Source organism: Chiroxiphia lanceolata, chromosome 4 (genome assembly GCF_009829145.1).
Source record: "Chiroxiphia lanceolata isolate bChiLan1 chromosome 4, bChiLan1.pri, whole genome shotgun sequence".
Classification (NCBI taxonomy): domain Eukaryota; kingdom Metazoa; phylum Chordata; class Aves; order Passeriformes; family Pipridae; genus Chiroxiphia; species Chiroxiphia lanceolata.
In genome coordinates, this window is record NC_045640.1 from 19,686,727 (window position 1) to 19,701,911 (window position 15,185).

The 15,185-nt window shown below is 44.5% G+C and overlaps 1 protein-coding gene and 1 long non-coding RNA gene across 5 annotated transcripts in view; one reads left to right on the top strand and one right to left on the bottom strand.

Annotated features, from left to right (window-relative positions):
* The window catches only part of RBPJ (recombination signal binding protein for immunoglobulin kappa J region), a 149,286-nt gene that overhangs the window by 76,759 nt on the left and 57,342 nt on the right, over positions 1-15,185 (top strand). The window contains exon 1 of one of the 4 annotated variants that reach the window (XM_032686789.1): positions 13,063-13,155. The exons of the other annotated variants lie outside the window; for them this stretch is intronic. Within the exon in view, the coding sequence (XP_032542680.1) occupies positions 13,136-13,155 (20 nt within the window). The 5' untranslated portion in view covers positions 13,063-13,135. Of the gene's footprint in view, positions 1-13,062; positions 13,156-15,185 lie in introns of those variants that run through there. 4 annotated transcript variants of the gene reach the window in all.
* Positions 11,890-12,768, bottom strand: LOC116786303. The gene is made up of 2 exons (XR_004356871.1): positions 12,528-12,768; positions 11,890-12,429 (listed from the first exon to the last, which is right to left on the bottom strand). It is a non-coding gene; the product is annotated as an uncharacterized LOC116786303 (long non-coding RNA).

Sequence of the window (15,185 nt, forward strand, 5' to 3'; positions counted from 1 at the left end):
TCAAGACAGGGGCCTTCCTTTGCTTAAAAAGAAAAACTCATTTAAGATGATGACAGTGGGGTGCTCAAAGGCAAATGCACATAAACTGAGCTTAACCATTTCCAACTTGGGCACACAGAATTTACCCCCTTCTCATTCCTGGCTGACATTGCCTCTTGAAACTAACAGCAGCATTTCTATTCTTCTATCTCAATTTTTATGGTGCACGTCTCTGACCTTTCAGAATGTACCAAGAATTCCCAGAAAATCTGTAGATGCCAGTGCTCTCTCTCAAGCAATATTAACTTTTGCATGTTACTTTGCTGAGTTATTCCAAGTAAGAGCAGATATCTGGAGTGAAACAGTTGGTGCAGAAGATCCTACTGTGTTCACCCCATGTGTGTTTCAGGGGATTTTAATCTGAAGGAGTTTAAGCTGGACCTATGGACTAAAAGTCCATGAGCCATGTTGAGGACATTTCGGAAGCCCATTCCAGTTTAGTTGTTTTGCAACTAAATCCAGTTCTCACACCCCTAGATCTCTCTTCATCCTGAACAAGCACCTCAAGCAGGACAGCTGGGAGAATAACATACCACAGGCACATCCCCTGAGCTCTTGGTGCCCCTCTCAGACATCCTACCACATGACCAGGCAGACAGTGCTAAAGGAAATAAAACCTGGCCATGCTGCTTTGCTCTGAGCCATCAGTGATACCCTGGTTTCCACTCTGTTATGCCTTCTCATAGCCGATGCAATGAAATACAAGGGCAAGGAGAAAATGAGCCAGCTCCATGGCTTTGTTTCAGGCAGCATTTGTGTTCTCTCCTGGTTGTTCTGAGCAGCAGTAAGACACACCATCCTCCTGGCTTCCAGGGGCTCTTAACTCTTTCTGCTTCTCTCAGAAGCAGAGGATGGGGGCGTGAACCATCTGTTCACAACACAACATTGTCCCCACTGAGGGACCTGGTGTCTTCCAGTCACTCTTTACTTCATCACAGTGTTTGGGAAAGTAGGGGACTGAAGTCAGTATGTCTGTATCTGAGATAGGCAGTGAGAACAAATATTAGTAAAGTCTTACCTTGTTTTCTCTAGTCTTGCTATTGCAACTATATTCTTTGATAAAGCAGTGCAGAGGTGTCAAATATGACAAGGATGATTTATTTTTATCACCCCCTTTGCAGTGATTAGCATATTTTTCTTTTGATTTTTGTCTTTCTGTTTTCAGTTGCTCCCTCATTCCCATTTAATTCTCCTCCCTTCCTCTTCCCCCCCCCCCCTTGTTTTGTCTTCCTCAGGTTCTTTCATTGTCACATTGTGCTCCTTCAAATGCTCCACACATTTTGTCAATGGAGCCTCTGTAGTGGCTGGAAACTGAGAAGACCCTGTACTGCTGCTTGCCAGGCAGCGGGGGACCAGGGTTTTCTCAGTTTCCAGCTGCTTTTGAAGCAGCACTGATTGGTTTCTCTTGCTGCTGCAGAAAAGGCTGGCACACGGGAGCAACAAATTCAGCATGTCCTTCTGGCCTGTTTTCAATAGATCCGCAAGTGCCAGAACAGAGTTGGGGAGCAATTTGATCTGTCTGCTCAGCCATCCTTCTTTCTATTTTCCGAAGCAACAGCCTCTCCCTTTGCCTTTCTACCAATTTTTCTTTTAACTTCTGTGATTTCTCTCTCTGTCACATCTCTTTCCAGTCCACTACTCCATCTTAGCCAGAGTTTCTTAGCCAGACCTTAAAGACAACATTTTTCTCTTGTGCTACTTTTGCATCAGTATTTAACCTGAGCAAGCATAGTTCTGTTGTTCAGTGAGATGCTACTCAGTCACTGACCCAGTGCAATGGCTTAAAATGTGCAAGTAAGACAGACTAATATCAACAACATAAGGGAAAAAGGTTTCCTGAGTTTATTAAAGCGAGACAACCCTTTCAATAATCCTTTTGGATTCCTGAAGGAATTCTATAACAGGATTTCTATAACAACAAAAAGTAACACTTTAAACAATGGGAACATATTTAAATATTAAAAGCTTTTACTCCCTCATGAAGGTTTAAGCATCTCCAATATATTTGGTGAACCTCCCGTATCATGTTTAGGAAATACCACTGCAAAGACTTCTTTGATCAGGCAAATTCAATGGGCTAAAATACAATGCTGTAAATGAATAAAGCAAGCAGTAAGAAGGCATGGAGGACAAAAGCAACACAAGTCCACAATAACCATATGTATGCCCTAGGCCAGCTGTAAATCACTAAAACATTGCTTTCATAAAAATACATAATTGTATTTTATGAATCCTTTATTTCCTAATGGTCATTTATTTGGCCATTAGGCATTAGAAACTGGCAGATGTTACTGCAAATCCAATTCAAAGAACAGATTTGGAACAAGACAGTCAGTAGATTTGAAAATGAGTTCAAGGCATATATGCTAAGAAACAGTATGTAAGTGGTCTGGGGGTAAAAATCAGGCCAAGGCTCCACCAGGCAGTAAATCCAAAGTTACAGCAGTTAATCCCGGATCAAAAACGTCACCATCTCTTGATGCAATGTGCTCAACTGGTACAGCTTAAGGTAAAAGATTAATTTTTTTCAAAAAGGCCAAACCTTCTGTCTGTGCACTTTTGAGTTTGATCAAATAACACTTTTTCTCCCATAGTTGTCATTGATGCAGCATAGAGAATAAAGCTGGCACAAACAGCCATTATGTGTATGTATTATGTGTGCTATGTGATTCAACAACACTGATCTGGACTGAATTTGTGTTGCCCAGAGATCTGGTAACTTGCAGAACTGGTCTTTATAAAAACATATCTACAGCCTCAGAAATAAAGGGTGATGTTGATGAAACAAAAGAGGCAATATAAAAAGTAAAACTCTTATTCTGGGCTAGATTTTCCAACAGCTCATCTGCCACTGAAGTACTTACACAAAAAGCTTCCAGTGCAGCCCCTAGATGCTGCGGGGTTTCAAAATTATACTCCTAAGCTGTGTGCATAACTGAATACCCATTGGGCTGGATGCTGTATATATTCATTTCATCTAGGTAATTAGGAAAAATAAGCTGAACTCTTTTGTTTGTGCAATGACAGACTTAAAAATGGAAGATAAAAATATGGTTTATCCAGGACAGAATTTAAGTGTGACACAATACGATTGAAGAAGAGGGAGCATTCCACCAACAAGAGCATGGTTCAGAGGGAACATGCCATAGAATGAGAATACCAACACAGTTGTTCAATTGCTCATTAAAAGCTTTATTTTTATCAGAAAATTATTTTATTAGGCAGAATGTATCTACCCTTGCATTTACATTTGTTAGTAAACACAAGACCTGTAAAATATCTCCTGAACACTCAGGAACTTTTTGCTTCAAACTCAGTTCCATAGGACCAGACTGTAAAAAAAATTCCTTCTTTTAGTTCTAACCTGATCCTGAAAGGCTACCTAGTTGCAGTACAAACCTGTAGAGTTCAGCTCCATGATGAATGGCTCAGGGTAAGTGTCCTCCAAGTACCAATATGTAACTGAGCCTGGTGAGGTTTTCCAAGCAAACAGGCAAAGACTGCTCTGCATGCCCCCACAGGCTCCAGAACCAGCTCTGCGGCTCCAGCAGCTGGGGTGTCCTGGTGCCAGTGAGGCCAGGGAGGTGGAGTCTGGAAGACATGTGCGTGCAACTACCTGGAGGTCTCCTCTTCCATATCATATTTCAGGCAAATCATCCGAGAAGGCTGTCAAATGTTACACAGACTGGAGAGGTTTTATGCAAAAATGATGAGTAGCGCTTAGTAAAAAGCAACTGAGCATAGGACCTAACAAGACTGTGTTTACTTATACCAAAACCACTAATTATCAGATGAAATGTCAAAGATTATGTATGTGGTAGGGCTATGATAGACACTATAGCTATGTGAGGCAGGGACTACAGCAGTCCTTTGTGTGTTTTTGCTAGTACAGCACAGTTTCTAACTATTTGGCAATGAGCCTCACTTAAGAAGTGTGCTGGGTCCAGCTCCACCTGCCCTTTTCATAGCTTTCCAGGGCTGCTGCCTATTCCTCTCACCCCATGCTGGCACTGCTGCCTGTTATAACAGTGCTGATGCTGAGACCAAACTGATAAACTCAGCTGAATACTGCTGAGTTTGTCCCAAGCAATGCAGATGCCTCTGCACTGAGCTCCATTGCTCCCCTGCTTCCATTTTTATGCAGCACTGAAACACTGGACTTAGCCCTGCACCAAGCAAGCTAGTCCAGATCAAAAAGAAGGATTGTGCTTTACTTCTACAACTTAATGTACTACCAGGAAACCCAGATCCAGTTCTAGGCACCAAGGACGTCGCGCCTGTCTGCGTATGTTCAGCCAAGGGTGCAGGACAGCACTAAGTGAAAGGTTTGCACCATCCTGCAGTAACACCTGATGTTGAAGCGGCCCTTTTTAGCAGGAGAAACAAATTACTCACTAGCTGTTTTTCAGGCCAAAGAAATGCTAAAACTGCTCATTTGGTTTCAACATCACAGTGACACAGTTGTACTCATCCGGTTTCCAGGAACTGTTCAGTTTACGTCAGTCAGGGCTCTCCACACCTCACTCCAGCACATGGCATAAGCCCCAGAAAAAGAGATCTGCATGGACAAGCTAGGGTAAGCGGCAGAGATCATCATAAATGCTGTTATGGGATAATATATCCAAGTTTTCAAGATTTATCATCTGAGCTCTTCCCATTTAACTATCTTCTAGAGAGGACTTTGACAATAGGAAGAGAGGAAACACAGAGACCCAGGCACCCTTTCAGTGATGCTGCGTCAATTACAAATACAATGATCACTAGGTCTGGGCTTATTGGTGACAGTTTTTCTTCCCCTCAATTTGTGTTACAGCCTGAAATCACAAAGCTGTGATCCCCGAGAACCTCCTTTGTAATGCATATCAACTTTCGTTGTGCCCCTTTGTTCCGAATGTGACGGAGCATTGTGGTGCCTGTGTCCAGGGAGCAGGTTCGCTTTATTGTTCTTGTAAATATGTACTGCTGGGAGCAGCTCCGTGGAAGGCATTGAGTTTGTGCATGACTGACGCCGACCCGGACAACTGCTCTGACCCCCAGCAGATGGTGGTGCAGGGACTGCAATGATCTGGAAGTAATAGCATGTGCCATTTCTTTTTGTTTGGAACAGACAGCCAGACCCTGCGTTTCCCTCCCCTGCACAGCAACAGCTGTATATACAGTAGGGCTGGCCAACCCCTAACTGTCACTCCAGTCTTCCTCCCCTGCCATTAATCAGGAAACCTTGGGCGCTGAGACTTCACTGAGATTAAACACTATATGAACACCACATGGCTCTTTCCAATGTTAATAAATTTGCGGGCCTTGGGGCATAGATCAGTTGCTTTCCTAGAGAAAAGTGAGTAAAAGTTAAAAATACCTACCACCCTGATATTAGACTTAGTGGTGGATTTGCTGTTTTTTAACCTCTGCACAGAAAAAGCCAGGGTACAGAAGTCGGTATTAACTAAGAATTTTAACTTTTAGAGTACAAATAGCCGTTCTGTTGGATTAATAAATTTTACTTGTCTTTAGTATTTATCAGAGACCAAAATGAGTGTTTGTTTTGAAAGGAAGGTATAAAATGTGTGAAAATCCACAAGTGATGTTTTCTCCAAGGCCATAGGAGATTTATTGCTTCAGAATGATAGCAGAGCAGTTTGCATTTGATTTTGTAAGAAGCCAGATTTTTTTATAATTCATTGTATATGAGGTGTCTCATTAGAGGTCAAAAATGACAAATTATAGCTTGTTGAAGTTAATAATCATCCACTGTGGGTCTGGCCTGTGTTACCAGTCGCCATAAAATTGTCCTGACGGTCCAGAAGGGAAGTTCCTTGGGATGGATGGAATAACTGCTCTTTGCCCCTCCCCTCCCAGCCCTGGCTGTCAAAGAAAGGGGCTGAAAACCAGCTGCACTCTAAACATTGTATTTCTGCTACTATAATGCTTCTGCCAGGCTTTCAGCTGGCAGGTCAAAGAACGGCAGACTTGCAGTCCTCGAAATGAGGAACAAAGGTAGCGTAGGAGTAATGGCAAGGAAATGCTTTAGACTTTTTCCCCACTCTATAACAGCATAAGCACCTCTTGAGGATTTCACACACAAGACCCCCAACCTACGTCCACGTCCAAGCTGTCAGACCATTCCTTTGCAAGAGCAGACACCGTTATGTTGTTTAATTCAGAGCAGTCTCTCTCCTTCTGTGCAGGGGAAACCTGTTCTGGGTTTGCCCCTCTCAAACTCCCCACATTAAAGAAATTTTCCTGGGGTGAAATCTCCTAGGTCACAGCATCACGACATTGCTATTAGGTTACAGTCAGCCTCTATTGCTGGGCTGATGGCTGAGATGCATATGTCTCATTATCTTTCGTTTAGAAATTTCATCCTAGACTTAAGAAATGACCTTGTAAAGTTTGCTGAGACCAGCTTAAGTTTTGATAAGTCCCCATCTCCTAAAGAAAAAAGCAACGAAAGGAAATCCCTGTTCACCTCCAGTGTAAACCTACCTTCTGTTCATCCCTCATCAGGGCTGGGTCAAGGGAAAAATGTTTGAATTTCTCTTTGTATGATTTTTAATGAAAATTATTGTTCAGTACGAATTCCTTCCAGACTTTCATGATCTTGCTTCTGGCTGCACTACCTCAAACAACAAACACTTAAACAGAAGTAGCTTTACTTTCTTGACTAATCCCATTAGCTTTAATGAGTCTAATCGCACTAGTAAAATTATGCATGTGCTTAGCTCTTGGCAAGGTCAGTGCCAGTAATCAGCTGAAAAACAAACTGATAATGAAGCCATGAGTAATAAGAATGTCTGGATATCTGCATTTCTAGAAAAAGATATAGCTGTCCGGAACATTAAAAATGAAATACTGCTTGTTAAGATTAAGGAAGAGAGAGTGAATTCTGAATTAAGACTGACAACATTACAGAGAAATTACAGAGAAATTCTTTAATTAGTTATCACACGTGACATGTCTTCAGTTACCTCCATAACAGCTATAAGCTCATTACCTTAGTTATGACTTATCAGTTCTTCCATTCATTTATATGAAGCTCATCAATATGATATCCAAGCACTAATGAACTTTAGCATTAAAAGGTCACGTGTAATCCCCTGAGAAGAAAAAATACAAAAGGTGTCAACGACTGCAGATCTGAGCAATGGAATATTCTCATGCAATTTTTATGGAATTTATTTTCAACAATTACTGCCAGAAATAGTGTGTCTTTTTTCAGGATGAGGATTATGGAAAACGGTCTACAGAACACAGAGGTTCAAAATGAGAGTAGTATGAAAACTAGACTAAGTCCACAACAACTAGAATTTGTGCAAATGTTCTTGACAAAAGAAATAATCCAAATAGATATCAACATGGCAGTATTACAAGATAATTATTTTTTAGGATTATGTGTTCCTTGACCATGCCTTTAGACTATATTAAAGAATTTCTGTTTCAGGAGTGTATAACTTCCTCAATGTTTTAAATAAAGAAACAGCCCCAAAACAAGTATTATCTTCATAGCCTGAGGCCACAGACAGTCTGAAGCCCCTAAACACACAAAATTAGTTTAACTTCATCGTGCAGGACCAGCATGAAGCTTAACCATCACTAAATTCTCCAAATCACATTTATGTGTTACCTAACTTTATAGTCCTTGTGAAGCATTTAATTTCCTGACTCCTCTCTCTAGCCATAGTGAGAATTCCTGTGTGCACGTATTTGTATTTAGAATTACAGGTTAAGGATTTCTGTCCACATTCTGTCCCATTTGACATGTGGTTATGACTGGACCAAAGACTTTTGTAGTACACAATAAAATGGGATGGTTTATAATGGCAAATGGGTTTTTAGTGGTAGTTTTATCAAGAGGTTATGTGCAGTTTGTGGTTTTCTTTTAGAGTAGTCTGATGAGTTGGCTTTTTATACCTTACTATAGTTAGTCTGAAATTCCCTTAAGTACTATTCTGTTACACTATTCCCTCAGGTAGGAAAAATGTATATAATCAAGAGTGTGGGTTTCTCTCGTGTTTTGTTGAACCAGATGAGTTTTCATTCTTTGTGTTTTCCAAAAACGCATTTTACTTACAGTGGAGGTGAAGCATGTCAGCATACATTTTCTCAAAGAGCCTCATGAATGGGAGAGCAGGCTAGTTGAAAAAATCAGCTGTAACTCAGTCACCAAATTACAGTCTTGGGTGTGAGCACGCCTCTGGCAGTATACATGGTGAACTAATATACATCAGGAAAACAACAAAATTGCAACAGTACCTTTGGTTAAAATGTTTTTCTCCACAAAGACATCTGTTTCCACACTGATTCAGAACTGTAGCATTGCAAATTCAATTTGTACTTATATATGAATAAAATCAATAAAACATCTGGAGCCATATCATAATCTTTAAATCTTCCTTTTACTTTGTTAATTATTTGTGATAATTCACAGTCTAATCAACTAGTTCAATCTTTCCTCTCTTCTTGATTTCCGCAGGATGCAACTAACTTCCTTTGGTGTCTTCTGCTCACAATCAGTCCTACAGGGAGCAGACAGACTGAAAAGGCACTGTATCTTCTCTATGTTCTGGAAGCATGGAGATTTTTAGAGTTTATCCTGCTGCACTCCTTGTAATTAATGCCTCTGTAACCCTGCATACTATGGTTTAATCTTAGAACTGGTTTGGTGGGTGCACACAGTAGCCATGGCAGAAGGTGAAGGCAGCATGGGAGCCAGGCTCCCAGCAGCACCAAGGAGGTGCCTGGGGAACCCCCCTCTGCCAGTGCCTGTGGCTGTGAATGCCAGGGTGCAGGAGCTTGGCAGTACTTGGTGTGTGGTGGGCAGGCTCTGCCAGCCCCCAGGACATTTTACCCTCCAGATCATTCTGTGAAGTCTGGTGGTACCTGAGAGGCACCCTGAGAGTGTGGAGGCTGATGGCACCAGCCACCACGGCAGAGGGCTGTGTGTAGAGAGCAGGGCTAAGGGAATAACCCAGTGTCGTGCTTAACTGGAGAACAGGTCTCATGTATGCAAGTGGAGGAGAACTGCTGCATAAGAGAAGTTCAGAGATGGGCTCTTTGAAAAGCCCAGTAAAACTAAGGAGGAATGCAGGATAGTTTACATGTACACAGACAAGAAATTTCACCCAATGAAAAATAAGTGGATCCTTTTCTGGGGTAGGGTAAGGAGCAAAATTTAATACAATGCAAAATGTCTTAACAGGGTGTTCTATAAAAGTATTTTAAAATAAGAGTATTTTAAAATAAAACTTCTGTAAAGCAGTCATCAAGCTGTTCACACTGTTAACCTACATAACCACACGATGTTATTACTGTTAACCTCATCTTCCCTCCCCCTCTTCCTTCCTATTGTTTGCTATACTCCTTGCATCTTGTCTTTACACTATAAGAACACTCTGGAAAGGTACTGTACTTGCTTTCAAGGCAATACCACAGGGAGCCCCAAACCCAACTGTAGCCTTTGGGTACTCCCACACTTGTACCTGAGCCCACATTAAGATGCAGATTCAGATTTTTCTTTGCTTTACCATCCTCTTTGAGATTATGACACACAAGCAAAAACTATTTAACAGCACTCCTGCTCCAGACTGCTAACTAGCCTATTCTTTCTCCCTGTCACCCTCAAGACAACGTTGCAAATTCTCTGAGCTATGTTGAACCAATTTCAAACAGGAGAGGCACTTCTGACATCAAGCTGATCGACTAACAGCTTAAGCAATAACTTTTGTTGGCATATGCATCCCAAGTTCAGATCTAAGAGATGTTCTGTGGGCAACTGCCTGTTTATTTTCTTTCCCAGATATGCAGTTGAACCACACTGTACATCCTGTGCTTATGAAATTCCACCAGGGTTGTATCCCAGTACCCGCCACTAGAATGTGTGATTTATACCACCAGATACAAACTGCAACATCTCAAGATAAACCTGCTGCTTATAATGAAGATCCAGATAACTGTGGTTCTACTACCTGCAATGCTTTTTAAGGTTGCTGGGTTTTAAAATAGCTGAAATTTTATAGGACACATTGTGACCTTTTTTTATAAGACAGGCTGATCTGAGAATGGGATTCTTGTAACCTTGGCCATCTCTTACATACTTTTGCTAAGCACATAAGAGACATGGGACTGCTTCTACATAAAGGATGCAGGTCTGTTATTTTCTCATCTTCTCCAAGCCAGTGAGGCAGGAGACTGTCATCAAATGAGAAGAGTATTAGCTAGTGCTGTGCCCAAAGAAATCAGCTTAGTGGAAGCCTAGAGCCAAGGCTGAGCTGAAAAAAGTTTGGTCTGGACTGGCCAAACAAGCTGCTGAAATCTTCAGCCCGCATCCAGCGCTCCCTGCTCCTGCCTGCCCTTCTCCTCCAAAGCTGGGCTGCTTGAGCACTGCTGGTCAGCAGCTTCTGTTTTGTCCCATTGATGGGACAAAACTCCAGGCCAAAAGACCTCCTCCCCATCCACATAAAGGGCCTCATCCCTCATGACTCTGTGAGTTCTTGCTAGGCTCTCTTTTGTCCTCTTTCCACATGAAGCAAGATTCTGAGAGGACTGGAGAACCATATGGATTCCCAGGTGAAGCTGCATCCACTTAGCATTGGCTAAGGGGCTCTGTCCACATCTGCATGCATTGGTGAATACAAACTTGGAGGTTGTCCTGTCTCTCAACAGAGTAAACTCAATTTCCTGCTTTAACACCCTTCCATTTTTGAAGGTGGCTCATGATTCTGAGCACCTAGCTGGGGTCACCTGGCAGAGCATCTGCTTGGAAGACAAGTGAGGCATGGAAACCATGTCCTTAAAAGGCACCTCCAAGCTGTGCTTCTCCAAACTGTCTCTGAAGTGACGGGCCTGACTTAGAACACTTCTGCCAACCTCCGCTGGGCTTAAGTCAAAAAGTCAAACCTCTCATTTGCACAGCAAACACAAAATTTTAACTGGTGCAAACCTTATATTTAGATTCGTTCTTCTACCTCAGCTCTGGAAGTGCTTGTACTCATTACAGGCCAGAAAGTGAGGTCCAGTTCCCTGAGGTACTAGATGCTTTCAGTTTCCAATAAAGTCAATAGGAATTGCTCACACTCTATGTGAAATACAAACTTTTAGCAGCAAGAAGAAAATTCAATGCATAAACAATATTAAAAAACCCTCTGTGGCTTATTATCTTTTCTTCCACCAGCTACTCACATTAAGTTCAGGCCATTGTTTTTGATTTGAATAGTATTCCTGGCCTTTTGAAATGCAGATTGTCAATAATTTAAAAAAAAAAGAAAATCAATGGTTGGTTGTTTCATAATGTACTGCTGTCAATGATGGAAAGGATAAAAATGTTTTCTATAATTATTAATTCTTTGAAATAATATACCTGCTCCAGTGCCCAGTTAATCTGTTTATTAATCAAAGTGCCTTCTTTGTAGACTATTAAAAGAGTTTAGACACTGCAGATTATTGTGTGCTGCATTTTTAGTTTTTCCAGTTTGATTCAAAACACACTAAAAGAGGGGCCCCATAAAATGACCATCTAGAGACAGTCCATGGCAAATATCCAGAAACTACTCCTAATGGAATGGAGTTAGCATGAGCTGAGATCATTCTTTAGCCTTGGGAGACAAAAAAAAAAAAAAAGAGAGAGATGTTTTTAGAAAGAGATTTCCAAAGGGATTATGAGTTGCTCTGCAAACAATACAGAGGAATTCCAGTATGCATTGTGCTTTTGCCGAGAACTGTGCCTACAAGGGAGGCAATCAAAGTCCTCTCCCACCTCACCGGGAGGGGGAAATCATGATGGGGAAAGTCCCTTAATGACAGGAGACAATAGCTGTTTGTACAGTGAGTAGAATTACAGCAAACTTTGTCACCAAGCAGTCTCTTAAAACATGATTTTACTCATCTGAGACATTATTCATTGAATTAGTATTAGCAGTGTAAAGAGTATGTGGCAGAGAAACTCAAACTCATATTTACGGGATTACTGAAATATTATCTTTTTCCACAATCTGGGAGACAGCAGAGGTGCAGAGCTAAAGCAACAAAAGTGGTGTGGCCTTTGTAATCTCAGCAATCTTTAAATCAGTGTGGCATTTGTGCCCGAAGTTCCATTGACATGTTGTACTAAAGACATGGAAGAGGTTGAATGGAAGGAATTCTTGACGTAAAAGGATTAATTTTCAAACATAGTCTCTTAATGGACAACCAGACCTTCTCCTTGCCCCCCTGAAGCGCTAATGTTAAATGAATGTAAAATTAGGGTCGTCTTTTTCTGCCATGTCCAAACGCCGGCGCACCCCGGCAGCTCCAGGTGACTCCTGTCCCCTCTGTCACCGCGGGCTCACTGTGCTGGCTGGAATTCTGGCACACGCCACTGTTCCTGTTTGCTGAACAAACGCACCTTACGCACTTCGGCTGCAGATAGAAACAGTATTATGAAACTGGGCTTTCAATGTAAAACCGACTCCTAAAACAAGTGATGTTGACATTCCTCCATAAGAAACGTGACAGACCTTTCTAACGGCTGTGCCTCCAAATCCCGGCCTCCTGCTGCTAAGTTCTTTTTCACCACTTGGAAGAAAACGATGTCCTTTCCCGCTCCCCGGTTTCCCAGCCCCGCGTGGCCGGGTCCCTGATCCCGATCCCTTTACTCGTGTCCCTAGGCCGCGCACGTGCCGGGCCCGCGGGCACCACGAGGCGGGCGCTCCCACGCCACCGTCCCGCGAGGGTGGGGGAGGAGGAAGCCGCGTCCGTGTGCCGATCCCCGCGCGCTGGCACCGCCCCGCGCCCCCCCCTCCGTGCCCCGAATGGTCCCTCCCCCCCCGGCCCCTCCCGCGAGCGGGGCCGGGGGAATCCCTCGGCTTCCCCGGCCGCGCGCTCCGCTCTCGCGAGATCAGTCGCCGCTGTGCGCCGTGCCCGGCGGCACGCGAGTCTCGCGAGAGCACCGCAGTTCCCACGCCCGGGCTGTTGTGTCTGAGGGAGCGGCCCAGGCGCTCAGTGGGCGGTGCGCGCCGCCCCCCCCGCCCCGCGCGTGTCTCGCGGGCCCGCGCACGCGCGGTCCCTGGCGCGGGGAGGGGGGCGCTCTCGCGAGAGTAGGAGTTTTGGCGAGAGTTTGTGGAAGATGGCGCCTGTTGTGACAGGGTGAGTGCGGGGCGTTCGCGGCGCCCGCCCGAGTCAGCGCCGCCCGGGGCCGCCGCGCCGCGGCTGCGCCGCGCCCGCCCGCCCGCGCCTCGCCTGCCGCCCGCGGGCACGGCGGGCTGCCCTCTGGACGGCCCGCGGGCGGGCCGCGCCACCCCGCGGGGCTGGGGTCCCGCCGGGTGGGCGCACGGAGGAGGCGCCCCGGGTCCGGGCCGGCAGCGGCCGCGCTCTCCAGCCGCCCCGCAGCGCGGGGGGCACGGCGGGGCCGGGCGCTCCCTTTGCTCTCCTGCTCCCCGGCGTGGACACGCCGGTCGGGACTCCGTGCAGGGTCAGTGCTCATCCCGGCTGCTCCGGAGCGGGTCCCGCTCTGAGGGCTCCCAGGGGAGCGGCGGAGCCCGGCGGGGAGGGGACGCGGGGCTGGCATGGGCTGTTCCTCCTTCTCGGTCGCCCCGGCTCGTCCCGCCGCGGGAGGGGGTCCCCCCGGCTCCCCCGGCCGCGCACCGGCAGCACTCGGACAAAGGCTTTCCTTGCTATGGTGGAAGTTGAGCGCGGTGTCCCCGCGGTGCCCCGGCGCCCCTCGCACACGGGCCGGGCCCGGCGCTGTCACCCCGCGGCCGAGCGCTCCCGGTCGCGCCGAGCGCGGGCGGGCTCTGCCCCTGCTAGCAGGACACCCCTTCTCTCGGGCTGGGAGACCGAGGTTCTGTGCATACCATTCCTGGGGCTTTGTTGAGTTTTAGCTGCTTTTCTCCAAGTACTGCGGTGCAGGGAAGAGTGGCAGCGTCCCTACCCCACTAAGCTACGCTGGGTTATAATGAATGGTAGTCGCCGTCCCTTTCAACCACAGTGGGTAATACTTAATCGTGGCTAGCCAGCTGCAGGATGTGTCACTGTAATAAGTGACACCCTTTTAGCCACCTACAGCTGATGAATAATAACAGATCCAGTGCTGGTATACAGTGTGCAATCACACATGCAGTGTTGCATTGCACGTTGCCATCGTCACCACGTCTTGATTGCTGCTGCTGCTTGTTGTAAGTGCCGTGTCCTTAATTTTGGACTACACTGAGCACATGTGACCTCCCTCTATGTGTTGAGGGAAGGGACAGTCAGGAGAACAGCAAGCTGTTTCTATACTAAACCTGTTTGTTCCAAATGAAATTCTGACTGGTTAAAGTACTGCTGTGTCTTTCTGAAACGTGGACCTTATTTTAAGATTTCACAGTGTGTCTGTGACCTTCTGTCTTCCCTGTGGGATTACATTGTCTACAGCATTGGCTCTGTGGTTAGAGAGCAACAGCCTGCTTGGGGGTGGGGTGGAGTTGGTGGTTGATGCTTTTGTTCTCATGTAGAAGGTAGCATTATGGTATTTTGTTGTTTTGTTTGGCTGCAGTAGTGTTTCCAATTCCTCACTCTTGTTTGTCAAAAAATAAATTGCAGATTTTGCTATATTTCTCTCCTCATGGAGGCATCTTGCTGCTCATATATGTTTTCCCAATTAAATGTTCTTTAGGGAAGCTAGCCTTGTTTGCTATGATTCCTGGCATGTACTATTTTAGAGGTTAGAACTGAAAAAAGGGAACAAATGGTGTTAAAGTTTGCTATAACTATTAGCCTGCGCTCCAGTTAGCAATTAAGTTTTTCCACGTTTCTGTTAGTTTACTCATCTGAATATTTGGGCTCCATTTCCTTTTGTTTATTGATTACTACAGGTTTGTCAGAAGCGTTGTCATGTTTGTGACATTACTTTTATCCTTCTCAGACATCTGTTAAAATGTTGACAAAACCAACTGTAGATTATTTGTTTTTTAAAAAACATCAATGATCAAATAATTGGAGCCATAGAAAAAATAACATTTTAACAGGAATGAAAAAATTGTGTGCAGGTTAGTCTTTTAATGCTAAATTTATTGTTCAAAACCTGTAATTTGAATAATTCTCTGGAAAAGTAGTCTTGTTTTCTTATTATTAAATGCTTTAGCATTGGTAAAATGAAATTTGTTAGCTTTGGTTAATGTTATATTTAGATTGCATTC